The sequence below is a fragment of the Anolis sagrei genome, chromosome 1 (genome assembly GCF_037176765.1).
Source record: "Anolis sagrei isolate rAnoSag1 chromosome 1, rAnoSag1.mat, whole genome shotgun sequence".
In the NCBI taxonomy this organism is placed as follows: domain Eukaryota; kingdom Metazoa; phylum Chordata; class Lepidosauria; order Squamata; family Dactyloidae; genus Anolis; species Anolis sagrei.
Window position 1 is genome coordinate 166,980,293 of NC_090021.1, and position 15,194 is coordinate 166,995,486.

Consider the following 15,194-nt stretch of genomic DNA (forward strand, 5'->3'; position numbering starts at 1 on the left):
ACCTGTCCTGTCCCCACCATGTGGTCAGGGGAGGAAGGAGGGCTGCCTCACTTGCCTTCCCTTTAACGGCGCAACAGCACAGCCCAAAAGGGCTGTGTGAAGAGGTCTTCAGTCTACCAGACACTTTTCGTATATGTTAACTCGTATTACTTATCTTCTGTTAATAGAGTATAAGGATCTGGATGAAAAGAAACATTGTTTGGTGATAGGAATGCAACCACTGAAGGCTTGGCAACAGTCAGTGTAGGATTTGACTCATGCAATCTGTCATTTCTTAGTAGGAGATATCAAATATGAAGAAACATACAAGAGGTAGTCTATCAGCTTCTCACTTACGGTTTTGTAGACTCCTGGAGTAGAAAAATATTCATTGTTATTCTGTCTTTTTGCTTGGAAAATATGGTTCACAGTAATCATAGGCTTCCTGCCCCCGAGGCAGTATTTTCAGTTCCTTTTCTGTGAACACCTAATAAAAATAAAATAAATGAGGATCAGTATTGCAGATTGATCTATCAGGAGTCATCCTATACTGATCCATAATGAGCCGTGTGGCTCTGGCAGCGACTTGAGAGGGATGGCAGATTTTGCAACCATCTGCCACTATTTAATACTTCCAGCATTTATTGATTTTAATATTATGTCGTAAGCCAACTTGGGTGACAATTGCTGCCATTCCAGGAGGCAGCGTTTCTTATGGGCAGTCTCTATTAAGCCTCCCTGGGTCTTGATTTGAGGAAAAATTCCTTCATAATGTGTTGTGGTAGATTGAGATAGCTCTAGAGAGATCCTATGAGTATTTAGTAGACATGTGAAATCTATAAAACAATGTTTCAAAACTCATTACAAAATTAGGGGGCACTGGCCTTTAATTTCTAAAGTATTTCTAAAGTATAGTTAATGAAAAATTTCATTTCTTCTTTGTTACAGTAATTTCGCAAGTAGGGAAACTTCAGGGACTCCTTTCTCCCTCATTTTTACAGCTATTGGGGTGAAACTTGCTATAATAGTAGAACACATTTACCACTCTTGGCCCATCAAGTTTCACTGACTTACGGATTTTTAAAAAACAACATTAAAAAAAACCCACAAGAGGTATTTCCTTGAATTTTCTATACAATGACTCAAGATAATACGGGATCATTTTTTCCAACTTTCAGAAACATTTTACATCTACTGATTTTAGAGATTTTAAAAGAAAGTTGTGACAAAAACATTATTATTTTTAAAACCATCACAGCTATCTCATTGAATGTCTCACATATTAACCAATAGAACTTCCATGTAGGGATTTCTTCCCAGCCCAACACAAAGATTTTCTAACTAGAAGCATCAGCCAGTCCTCCTCTTTGCAGATTCAACAATTTATTGGAACTCTGGCTGGCAGCCGCTATGGAGCAACAAATCTCTCCCCTCTCCTGATTGGGGCTTTCTGATGCTGAGCAGAATTCTGGGAAATGTATTTCAGGGCAGGGCCTTTTGAATTCTCTGGCATGGAGCTCCTTGCCTTCCTAAACTACATTTCCTAGAATTCTATGCTTTTTGGGTCTCTTTCCTAGCAAACACTGCTTTCTCTCTGCTGCTTCCCTCACCTAATGGCAAGAGGCCATGAATTTAAAGAAAAGGGCAGTTTTATTGGCTTTCCTTTGCTTCCTTGTGTTGAAAATGAAACTGACTTTGAGAGGCTTCTGAGATGTACAAAATGCAAACAAAAAAGTATTGGGCAAGTTTTGATTCTTCACTTTTTGGCGTGGCCCGCATCCCTGTGTCAGACATCACCTTATAAGTACAAATTTCACTAATTTGATCCAACTTACGAGGACTAATGAAAAGATTGCATACCTCTAGTATTTAACATAAATGCTACAATGAAAACATTTCAAGAGAAAAGTTTGGCAGGATGGTGAAGAGGAAATGGTCACAGAAGGTGTCTACATCAGTTAGTACAGTTTCGTGCATGCCCTGCTGTCTCAAGCACAGTTCAAGGGAAAATGGTGAAGACATGGGGGATAGGTATTTGAAATTTCAAAGCACAATACACAGACCTTGTGCTAGGCATGCTTTACTTCTTGTAGGCTGTTTCTGTTTTTCAAAGAACTGCTGGCAAAAGATTCTCATTAAATATGTTCTCTTGCTGCATATTGAATAAATAATGCTGGTTAAAAGTGTCACTATCTGGAACCCAACTTTAATTTGCTTCTATAAGTTGTAATTCTTTTAAATTAGCAATTCCAGGTTAGTCAGGTTATGTTACTGAATCATATATGGTGTAATGCTTAGTTGGGAAGTGATATTATACTTTATGACTAATAAACACTTTCATGATCCCAAGGAAACAGTTAGGACTCCTCATTAATCCACTTGCCACTGAGCAAGGTCTCACGAAGCTGGTTTTAAAAACATCCTCACTACATTCCACTTCAGTTTATATTCATTTTTGTTTAAAACTAAAGGACATACCAAATACATTTGCTAGTCATTTTGTAAAAATCAAATGACCTTCTCCGTAACTTAAAATCATCTTGGGGAGTCTTCTTGCTTCACTTAATGTTTGTAATGGTAGCAATGTATAACTTGCTACCATTACAAGTCCTGACTGAGCTGCTAATGATGTGCGGAAATGGCTTGCAAGTCGTGAGATTTTTCAAACATTGCTCTTTGAGCAAGGACTCCCAACATTGTAAAAGAAGTGGGATCTAGGAAAGCTTTTGACAATGGTAGGCGTAACATAGAGAGAGAGATATGGAAGATCCAGTGCTATCACTGGAATTTTAAAAATATACTTAGAGTTCCAATTTGTATTTTTTGTGTTACATAGTTGCAAGCATGAGGAACATGCATGTAGATGTAGAAAAATATTCACAAAGTCTGTGATGTCTCTAGTAATGTAACAGCTCCTAATATTTATGTTATTTCTGCAGTCTTCAAGACAGACAATACATCATTTATTTTTAATGGAAAACTTGCATCACAGTGTCAGACTTCAAATGATTAGGACAATGGTGTGCAGCAATGAAATTTCTTGCCTCGAACATAAAACTAAATGATCAGGTTGTCTGTATTACTGCATGATAGTCATAGTGTCTTTCCATAACTGTAAGATATTTATTTAGCTACCCAAAGAAGTCGATGTTAATATAATCATCTATCAAACCTTTCAAGTTGTCTGTATGTTGTAAATTCCAGTGACTCAGATAGAGTAACATAACTTTCCACACAAAGCTGATCACAAGCATTTCATTTGTAAGTTGGTTTCTCCCTTGCTATCAGCAGAAATATCCTGATGCAAACTGTTACACTAATTTCATTTACCATCAGCCAAACTCAAGCAACGGTTGTGTGAAAGTAGGGTTAATCAAAATGCATAGGCCAATAAGCCATTCAATTGAATGGCTTATTGGCCTATGCATTTTGACTAACCCTGTATTTTTCTCTGACCGTGTCTATGTGATCCAGATAATGTGGACTCACTTCTCAGTTGCTGCAAGGAGTCCATTCACAGCAGAAATGCTGCATCCAGCCATTAGTTCACCACAAGGAGAAATGGGTTTTACTTTGGACCTTCCTGGAAGCTTTGAAATAATCTAGTTTTTGAGGTGTGGACAGCTGCATTGGGCCGGATCCAGGGCAATCCACTCTTTGCATGTCCAACAAACCCAATGTTGTGTCGCCAGCCAGAAGCTCTCTCTCAGGCCCCATCCACACTGCCATATAATATAATTATAGAATGCAGTTTAATTGCATTGAACTGGATTATATGAGTCTACTCTGCCATATAATGCAATTCAATGCATTATATGCATTATAAAGTGATTTCTGAATCTACATTATATGGCACTTGTGGCTTTACCTTGGATTAACTGGAGGACTTTAACAGCTTAAGAGCTGTTATTTTTACACTTGAAGTAACTTCAAATACTTTTCCATTCTTAATGCCTTTATTCTGCCTCGGCCTTGTTAAATCGTGAGAACAACTTTGTTTATGCTACAGTAGTCTGATTTTTAGATAGGATATTGACAGAGGTATCTGTCTATTTGTTTCAGTTTGTATACTGTATGAATTTTTCATTGGTGAGATTTCTTTCTTCGACAATATGTTTTCATATCTTCGAAATCTCTTTGACAATACATCTTTCAATTTTTTAAAAATGTTCTGTTTTTCACTACAGGGGCTGAAAGAGTTGTGTCCTTGTTTTCTGGCTCGGTTGAAAGTTTTAATATTTTTATAGGTTTGAAGTGTTTTTATAGGTTTGGAGTATGATAGTGTAGTCAGCACCAGGGCCCATACATCATTGTTTGTGTGTGTGTGTGGGGTGTGTGTGTGTGTGTGTGTGTGTGGGTGAGATAGTGCTAGCAATGAGGTTTTCTTAGTTGCCTTGCAAACAATGTAGGACTCTTCTTCTTAGAGACCCACCTGTCCCTAATGCTGGACACATTAAAACAACAAGAATAAAAAAATCAAGTCTTTTGAGGCAGTTAATTCTGTTTCATTCTCTGTTAAATGGCTGCCCCCTTCTCTCTCTCTCTCTCTCTCTCTCTCTTTCTTTCTTTCTTGCATGGTGGTGGTGGTGGTTTGTTTTTCTAGTTCTGGCTGATATGGCTGCATGTTGTATAATCTCTGTTCCCCACCGTTTTGCCATTTTCAAAAATTAAGTTTTCCTGCTTGTTATTTCAGTAATTTTGTTTGTCGTCTGCTAAGAGTAACGTTGAAGATAAGCAAAGTGTACATTTCAAAATAAATAAAATATCATCATATCCAATTTCACAGAAAGGGGGGGGGGGAGAGAAACCCTTTAGAAACAGTTTCTTTAGGAACACTTGCATCAAGCAATGAGTAGAAGGAGAATTTTATGGTAGACACAAACCTAAGCATACATTGGTTTGATTCTGTGCCATCATTAGGTATTTGTGCACTTTCATAGAAGTCACTCATCCTTCAGGTATAATCAAACACTCTTTCTTTTAATGTTTTACAGTTGATTGCTGTGTACGATGAACAGGATTCACTGCCCAAGGCTGATGACATCAATGGTAGCTTGACAGATGGGAACAGCCCAGATGCTTTTGAGACAGAGGTTGCTGCTCAGCTGGCTGCATTTCAGCCAATTGGAGGAGAGATTGAAGTGACACCCTCTGCCCTGAAACTAGGTATATATACTGTGTGTATGTGTGTGTTTTGACTGTATGTTATGTACAGTTGCTAAAACCTCTTGAGTTGATTATTGTCTTCAGTGTTGACATCTCCCCCCAAAGAGAATATATTTTCAACCTCAAAGGAGGGAAGGACTTTCTTCGCACGGATATCCCAGATGCTAGAAGTATGTTAACTATTATTATATGGAATACATAGTTTTTTGATGTGATAAAAGTATAAAAGTATATTTCTGTTTTTGGGTATATTTGACCTACTGATTCCAAAAATAACACCAGTTTCCCACTGTCAGCTCAAGTTTTTGAGGTAGAGAACATGTGCCATATACCAGTCTTCATCTGCTAGACCATAGAAAATTGTGATAACCATATCTAAGAAACTAGAGCTGATGCAGTCTATCCAATGCAATTTTCTGAATTAGTGCCCCAAATAACCCCAGGAAAAGGCCTAAAAACCAAGACACCAACATTTTATTGTTGTTGTGTATAATCTTTATTTAAAACGACACTTAAACTTTAATGCTAAGTTATGAAATCAATGCAAACCCGCTCCTTCCTAAACTATATATTAAAACAAATTTGAACAATTCAGTTGTGGAAAACAATAATTCAAGATTATTTTTATATTTCAATAAGGATTTAACTGTGAAGACCAATGAAGTGTTACTATTATTGTTGTAGGAAATTTGAGATAGATATTTTCCCCACTTAACACAAACAAATTCCTATTCCCCCCTTAGTGACACTTTATGCTTAAAAGGTCTGAATTGTGAATTAATCATTGCTTTCTATTTATCATTACCTGTCATGTTTATATTAATATATCTGCTTTGTCCTTGACCTACCCTGTTATATTTCTGTATGTCAGCATAAATGGTGTGAGTTAGGGATACATTTCCAGTCTATAAAATATTTGTGATACTGGTTACTTGAATATGAACAGTAGTTGCCATGCTGTTGTTTGCTTTTGATATAAGCTTCCACATAAATTTATGGGCTCTTAAGATTATAAGTGGAAGAGCTTTTCAGGAAAATATTGAATTGATCACTCAACGGAATGTATAAATATTTTTTTTAAAAAAAAAATCCTTAAAATGCTTAGAAGGGTCAGAACTACATGAGAAATCAAAATGGCAATGAAGATATTTTCACTTTCATTCTTGTTCTGTAGCTATGTACTCATTCCTTATTCCTCTCTTCACTCTTCAGTATTCTTGAATACAGTATTAGTTAAATCTGTGGACCAATCAGCCAAAAATAACATAATTTTTAGGATTCTATTATTTTATTTTATTTTAGTAGCTGTGACTGCTGAAGCGCTGGCAGTCAGAGCCATCCCAGGGCTGGTCAGAGTTGTATACTTTGGATCAGTCTCCAGATAAAGTGTTGGTGTAGATGTGCCCTTTGTTCACTGCAGATATTATAATAATAGAAGTAGTAGTAATTATATTATTATTATTATTATTAGTCTTTCCTTGCGGTTGAAGGCAGGGTACACTATTAAAATACATATAACTAGCACACAGGTAAAATGCAGCTTAACATTTACAGATGCAGATAAAAATTCACAAGTTAAAAATTGACTGGGTAGGCCTGTTGGAAGAAATGGGTCTTAAGTTGTGTCTTAAGAGATTCTTGTGCCTGAATAGGGTTTTTCAGGATAAGTGACTAAGCAGTCAAATAAATATGGTAAGAAATAATGTTTTAAGGCTTTATTAACACAAATATAAATACAAACTTGTAGTCACTTCTCAAGTTCTTAATGAAAAGAACTCAAATCGAAAACTGTTGGTCTTTGAACAATAATATGGTACTTGTCCCTTTTACTGGATTCCATAATATAACAAATAATTTAACACAGAATCATTTTTTTAAAGTTGACATTTAGAGGTGACTTCTGCAATTACATGCTGTTAGTTAATACCTGTTCAACAATGACCATCAAGTAGGTGCTATTAAACACAGAGAATAGCTAGATTTGACATGGAGAAATTACCTATAATCAAGAGACCTATCATTCTTGCCATATGATAATTGTCTGTCTAATGGATTGGCAATAGCAGCTAACTTGCTTAGACAAAAGGAAATATAGAAAGTAGAATTCAGTAACCCCTTTTGTCATAAGTTGAAAATGCAAAGTAAACTCTACACCACAATACAATGGCAATGGGACTCCATTCTATTTCAAATTTTCACTACAAACTTTTAAAACATGAATAAGAAATCATAGTCCTAATTGTCTTCTTAAACATCTTATTGTGTCATGTCTGCTGTTGGTCACCTTGAATCCCTATATCAAAAGAAAGGCTGAATCTGAGTACTTTCTGTAGAGCTGTGGGACCAGCTTATTTGACCTATTAGCTAACAGTAGCTATATCTGGTATACATGGTTATGGTATTCTAAGGACCTGTCTATACTTGAAAGAAAACCCTTATTTTCTGGATCCACATAGACATCATGGTTCCCGTTTGACACCATACACAGCAGTCACATCATGATGAGTTCATCTTACGTATCTGCACATGTTTGCTGGGCAAACCTACCACAATGTTAACTTGCTTGAGGAATAACCCTCCTCCTATTTCTACAATTGGTTGCCACAAAGCAGTGGCTACTTCACTTTTTTATTCTTCCCATCATCCATACAAATATAGGTGTTTCTGCCTAAGGTAGTGGTTCTCAACCTGTGGGTCCCCAGATGCTTTGGCCTTCAACTCCCAGAAATCCTAACAGCTGGTAAACTGGCTGGGAATTCTGGGAGTTTATTTATTTTTATTTATTTGCTATATTTATATACCGCCGTTTCTCAGCCTAGCCGGCGACTCAACGCGGTTTACAACATAATATAACAATCAACAGTATACAGTTAAAAGCATAAAAAACATAAAAAACATAAAAACACAATTCATACATCAATACCAATCCAGTTCGACTCTTAACTAAAAACGTGATCCAGTTCGTCATCCATGTTGCCAGTCCTTTAGTCAGTTACCATTCGTTGCATTGGGTTAACCAAATGCCTGCTTAAACATCCAGGTCTTCAATCTTCTTCGGAATATCATCAATGAAGGGGCTGATCTTACCTCCAAGGGCAGGGCGTTCCATAGCCGCGGGGCCACCACAGAAAAGGCCCTGTCTCTCGTACCCGCCAGCCGCACCTGTGAAGCAGGCGGGATAGAGAGCAGGGCCTCCCCAGAAGATCTTAGGGTCCTGGCGGGCTGATAGGCCGAGATACGTTCGGATAGGTAAGTTGGGCCAGAACCGTTTAGGGCTTTAAAGGCCAACGCCAGCACTTTGAATTGAGCCCGGTAGCAGATCGGCAGCCAGTGGAGCTGGTGCAGCAGAGGAGTTGTATGCTCCCTGCGCTCCGCTCCCGTTAGTATCATTGCTGCCGAACGTTGGACTAGTTGGAGCTTCCGGGCCGTCTTCAAAGGCAACCCCACGTAGAGAGCGTTGCAGTAGTCCAAACGGGATGTAACCAGAGCATGGACTACCGTGGCCAAGTCAGATTTCCCAAGGTACGGGCGCAGTTGGCGCACGAGTTTTAACTGTGCGAATGCTCCCCTGGTCACCGCCGAAACCTGGGGCTCCAGGCTCAGCGATGAGTCCAGGATCACACCCAAACTGCGAACCTGCGTCTTCAGGGGGAGTGCGACCCCATCCAGTTGTAGGCCAAAACACTTGGGAACCCACAGGTTGAGAACCACTGGCCTAAGGTGTCCGCCCTAGGAGACTGATGGATCCGGACGGATTCCTGAGGAATCTTAGGGTTCTTCCTGCCTTGGAGCCTGGCGATTCTATCGACGCCTTAGTAACTCTCTACAACGGGGAGATGGCCAGGGCGTTAGATATGATCGCACCCGAACGCCCCATCTCGTTGCGTCGTGACAGGCCATCCCCTTGGTTCACCGAGGGGTTGGCCGTGATGAAGCATACGAGAAGGGGGCTAGAGCGCAAATGGAGGAAATCTCGAGACGTGTCTGACCGAACACGGGCTAGAGCCTCCCTTAAGGCATACTCCGCGGCTATACGGGCGGCCAGGAAGTCATTCACGACCACCCGTATAGCATCTGCAGCAAATAGATCATCGGAGCTGTTTCGGGTCGTGGGTGAGCTCCTCCACCCTCCAGTGGTGGAGGAGCTCCCCGACGACCCCGCAGCTCGGTGTCGCGATTTCGCACACCATTTTGCAGATAAAGTCGCCCAGATACGCCTCGAGCTCGACTCCAATTCCATCGCAGTGCCAGAAGAGGTGACGGAGGCACCTGCTTGTCCGGTTTTATGGGATTCTTTTAGGCTTGTTCTTCCTGAAACCGTTGAGGAGACCCTTGGGGCTGTGAGAGCGACCACCTCATCCTTGGACCCATGCCCATCCTGGCTCATTAAATCAGCCAGAGGGGGGTTGCTTGACTGGTTTGTACCAATTATCAATACATCGTTGGAGCAAGGAATTTTTCCATCTAACCTGAAGCAGGCCGTGGTTCGCCCACTCATCAAAAAAGCTTCCCTTGACTCCTCGGTGTTGAATAATTACAGGCCGATCTCCAACCTCCCCTTTCTGGGAAAGGTGCTGGAGAGGGTGGTCGCCTCTCAGCTTCAGGGTTTCCTAGACGATACCAACTACCTAGATCAGTCACAGTCTGGTTTCAGGCCTGGCCATGGCACCGAGACAGCCTTGGTCGCCTTGGTGGATGACCTCCGCAGAGAGCTAGACAGGGGGAGTGTGACTCTGCTGGTTCTCCTGGACATCTCAGCGGCTTTCGATACCATCGATCATGGTATCCTTCTGGGTCGTCTCTCCGGGATGGGCCTTGGGGGCACGGTTCTGTCGTGGCTCCAGTCCTTCCTGGAGGGACGAACTCAGATGGTGAAGCTGGGAGAGGCCTGCTCTGACCCCTGGCCTTTGACCTGTGGGGTCCCGCAAGGCTCTATTTTGTCTCCCATGCTTTTCAACATCTACATGAAACCGCTGGGAGAGGTCATCCGGGGTTTTGGAGTTGGGTGCCATCTCTACGCAGATGACACACAACTCTACTACTCCTTTCCACCTAATTCCAAGGAGGCTTCTCAGGTGCTAGGTGAGTGCCTGGCCGCTGTGTCGATCTGGATGAGGAAGAACAAGCTGAAGATCAATCCCGACAAGACAGAGGTCCTCCTGGTCGATCGTAAACCGAATCGGGGTATAGGGTGGTTACCTGTGTTGGACGGGGTTACACTCCCCCTGAAGCCACAGGTCCGCAGTTTGGGCGTCCTCTTGGATTCCTCGCTTACACTTGAAGCTCAGGTGTCGGCGGTATCCGGGAGGGCCTTTGCGCAACTGAGACTTGTGCGCCAACTGCGACCATACCTCGTGAAGGCTGATCTGGCCGGGGTGGTCCACGCCTTGGTCACCTCTAGAATGGATTACTGCAATGCGCTCTACGTGGGGCTACCCTTGAAGACGGCCCGGAAACTGCAACTGGTCCAACGTGCAGCAGCCAGGATGCTAACCGGAGCCCATTATCAAGAGAGGTCTACCCCTCTGTTTAAGGAGCTCCACTGGCTGCCATTCATCTTCCGGGCCCAATTCAAGGTGCAGGTGCTCACCTATAAAGCCCTGAACGGTTTGGGACCACCCTACCTGCGTGACCGCATCTCCATCTACGAACCCACACGCTCGTTACGGTCATCCGGAGAGGCCCTGCTCGTGATCCCACCCACGTCGCAAGCGCGCTTGGTGGGGACGCGTGACAGGGCCTTTTCCGTGGCGGCCCCCAGACTTTGGAACGCCCTCCCAAAAGATCTCAGACAGGCCCCCACTCTAGCCGTTTTCAAAAGGAATTTAAAAACTTGGCTGTTCCGTTGTGCCTTCCCAAACTAGGAATCCCCATCCCAAGTCCTGGAAGCACTTTAGTACAACAAATGTTGCTGCACATCACACTTTAATCCTACGTTCCTCCTGCCATATCAGCACTTTTAACCCTGTACCCCTTTGCGCCGGCCGAACCAGTTTTAATAGTGTCTTGATGTATGTCATTTGCTGTTTATTTTGCTTAATTGTTTTGATTTGCTTTGTTTACTGTTGTGATATGTTCTCTTTGTATTGTGTTTGTGGCTTCGGCCTGTGTAAGCCGCATCGAGTCCTTCGGGAGATGCTAGCGGGGTACAAATAAAGTTAATAATAATAATAATAAATAATAATTTAGCAATCCTATTGTGCAGAACTTCACGAATACTGATATATGAATATACTGATTTCTGATTATCCACATATATTTTTTAAAATTCATTGTTGGCAAATTAAAAATTCAAGTGAATGCTTAACTTGCTTAAACAATGGTTACTTCACACCAGCCCTAACCCTTCCTCCAGATCCAGTGCAAAGCCACCTGTTGGAGACTGCCATATGAAAAATCTCTGGAGCTCATTGAGTTATTTGGCCAGGATGCATGGTCAAAGACAAATCTTTTAAAAATGGTTTAAAGGCCTGAAATGTGAATCATCACAAACAGCAGTCACTTTGAGGTGAACATATATATTTTTTGTTCATATAGAGAAGGCCTAAGAGAACTTTGGGAACTAAGAAGTCAATAGTTTTAATGACTGCTTCCTCAAAGGCTTTTCCTGCATACTCATTTTTATGTGTTTGAGGGACAGAATTATAACCTGTCTTGAGTCTGAAAATGAAACTGGTTGATCTGTGTGTAGCTTCTCTATCTTGGTGTTAATAAATATTCTGCTATTGTTTACATTTCTGCAACTCATTCCTGCCCTCTACTATAACAGCTTAAATCCATAATGCAAATGAAAATGTCTTGTCCTATTTGTACATGACTGGAATACAATCTGACTTGCTAAATTATGGTTGAGCTGACCCTGCTTAGGAAATTTTTGAAAAACAAAGTGTTGGAGGATGGCTTTAATTAGAAAAGATGTGAGACTAAGTACAGAGGAATGAAGGCGTGATTAGAATAAAAAAATCTCCATGCTGATCACTTCTATGCATATTCTTGGTCACTGTTATGCCGCTGTTAAAGTTTTTAAACCATGTACCCAAGATATTTTTGTGTGTGTTGGGCAGTGCCATTTGTAATATGAGATAACAGTTTGCTTAGTATACTTTGTTCTTACAGTGGTGTGTCTGCATTCGAACACTGAAGTGTTTTGACATACTTAAGTGATGGCATTCCTTGGAATACTGTCCAGTTGGGTACACATGGGGTGTCTTGTCCTGTTCCTTCATTTCTGACTCATGTCTATGGTGGCGGGGTATAAATAAAGTTTATTATTATTGTTATTATTATTACCCCAAAGGTGAACTTATTGTGGGGTTTTCTTGGCCATTCACACAGGTTTACTTTTGCCTCCTGTGAGGCTGAGATCACCTGGTGCATTTCCATGGCAAAACAGGGATTTGAACTCTGGTCTCAAGAGCCATGGTCTAACACTCAAGCCACTAACCAATGCTGGCCTCCATCATGAAACAAGCTACAGATCTAGTATGTAGGATCAGACTTTCAGAAGTTTGAAGCCTTCTTATCATAGCATAAACCTTTTTCTCCCAGACCAGCATAAAGTCTAGTCTGGGAGAAATAATGGATTAAGTTAGTGACACTTTGAAGTCCCATCTACAGCACAGCTTATGAGTACTGTGGTTATGTCTATACAGGGCTGAGGTTGGTACATGGTGTCATGAGGAGCTGCTTGGGTCCAGCACTTCTGGGCAGGGGCTCTCCTAACACCTGCATTCCTTCCTTTTTTGCATAATGGGTCAGGCAGTTTCCATTTAAAGTTTTCATAATACCTGTGTGTGGTGCTAACTAACTTATGCAGTATCTCCCAGACCTTGTTACCTGGCATGGTTACAAGGTAAGGTGGATATGGCCCAGCAAAGGGCACTTTGGCCAGACCTCCCCCCACCCCATCCCACCCCACCGAACCTAGAATCAGCTTTAGTCTATTCTGCTGAGGGTATCGGGATTTATCAATACTTCATATCAAGCTCCTTAGAGAAGTGGGTTTTTTTTTCTATTTAGAAAATTAATAGACAGAATGTGGCCCTCCAAATAATGTTGAGCTGAATTGCAGTCTGACAACTCTTAGTTGCTCACTCTGGTTCAAACATTGATGCATCTTCTTATATCAATTATTTATCAAAAGACTGAAAGTGTGTGCTAAAACAACCAGCAAGTTCAAGGTTATAATGCTTACAATATGGAAGTGAATTTTAAGAGGTGAGGAAGTTGTTTAGTGCACACACACACAGACACACACAAACGCCCACAGCCAGACAAAATTCCCTGAAAAGGACGTTCTGTAGTTGTGAAAGTACTTTCAAGCAAATTCTGCTGCTAAAACCAACTCTCCCATTCCACATCAGCATACATCAGATTTATATGGCTTTGGTCTTTCAAGCATGTGGATTCATAGTAGATTGGAGCTTTATAGCACCAACCTTTTGAACTGGACTCAGAATCATATCAGTCCTTTAAGATATAATCCATGAAAGCTGTGCCATTGAAAAATTGGCTGCTGTGTATTCTGCACTAAAGCTTTCAAACCGTTTTTGGAAGTAGTCCTATTTATAACATATTATAGTTATACAAAGACATGCATGCCTGTATGTAGATATTTAGAAATCTCTTGTGGGAAAAGTCATGAAAGATCTTTTGAATTCTGTATTATTATATTTTAATCTGTTTTTATCACACTGTACTATTTAATTTGTTTTTTAACTTTTGTAACAAAAGGCCATAGTCCATTCCAGAAGAACCTAAGAGCAGCATAGACTACCTCTACTCTCTAGCCATGGATCAATTTCTGCCCTTTTTGAATGTCTTGGCAAGGGAATGGCTATGGTAGCCAGGGTGACTGACCCCCTGAGGCAGCATTTGTCTTTTTCCCTCTAACCCATGGGTCACATCAAAATCCATAATTTTGGTCCCCTAAACCTGCCCTCAACATATACACAAGGTCAAATTATATATGAGTATATATGATAATACATTACACTTCCCTATTTTAAATCAGCATTTCTGCAGGTCATTAAAATCTATGAGCACATTGTATTACTATGTGTATTTTTAAAAAACGTGTGTAAGGAGTTTGTATTTGTGTTTATGTATAGGAAGAAGGGTTGAGGGAGAGAAAGGGGAAGAGAGGGAGAAAGAGAATGCAAACATCTCACTATTTCCATGTGATAGCTAAGTATTTAATTACCCATATTTACTTGAGTCTAATGCACCATCAAATCTATTGTGCAAGTCAATTTTCAAAACACTGAAACCAAAAAACAAATTCTAGTGAGTGCAATGTGTAGTGAGAAAAAGTGCACTCTTTGCAATTTGGCCAAAAAAAAAAAAGGTGCAGATTACAGTTGCTGCCTGCTTAGAATTCTACTTTAAAAACAAAAGTGTTCAGATAACAAAGTTTCCAGTAATGGAAAAGAAAGCGTTGGGGTATATCTGTGTTTTGGAATGAATCCTCTTTAACATCCTTGGCTCAATGTTATGGGGGCTATAGTTTGGGATTATGGGGGCTGACAAAGAATGCTGATGTCTCACCAAACTACAAATCTCAGTATTACCTAGCATTGAGCCCTGGCCATTCAATTAGAGATGATGTCCTTCAAAGAAGAGCTCCAGGTTCAACTCCTGAAGAGGCTGTATCAACTGGACCTAATTCCCTCCCATATTGTCATCCCCATTTTCCTTATCAGTCATGTCTTATCTAAGGGCAGGAAACTGTCAAATGAATTATTTCTAAGTCTAAGAGACTTTGTGGCTGAAGAGCTGGGCATAAGTATGTTAAGTAAGTAAATAAACCATGTCTGTTTAAAACAAAAATCACTGTGAAAAGGGGGGGCTACAGTGATGATAACATCTCACATTAAGTCGAGTAGCTTTGATCTTGTTTTGTAGTTACAACAACAGATCATTTTTGTAATATCTGTTCAGCTGATTAAAAATGGTCAAAAGCTTAACATTGGTAGGATTTGAGAGAATTATAATGTTGAAAGAGCCACTATTCAGTTTTATTTGGAATGGATTCTGTGATGCCCAAGAAA

At 40.7% G+C, this 15,194-nt stretch overlaps 1 protein-coding gene across 1 annotated transcript in view; it reads left to right on the top strand.

Moving 5' to 3' along the window:
- The window catches only part of PARD3B (par-3 family cell polarity regulator beta), a 656,620-nt gene that overhangs the window by 129,192 nt on the left and 512,234 nt on the right, over nt 1–15,194 (top strand). Inside the window, exon 3 of the mRNA XM_060782892.2 lies at nt 4,974–5,145. Coding sequence (XP_060638875.2) covers nt 4,974–5,145 — 172 coding nt within the window. The remainder of the gene's footprint in view (nt 1–4,973; nt 5,146–15,194) is intronic.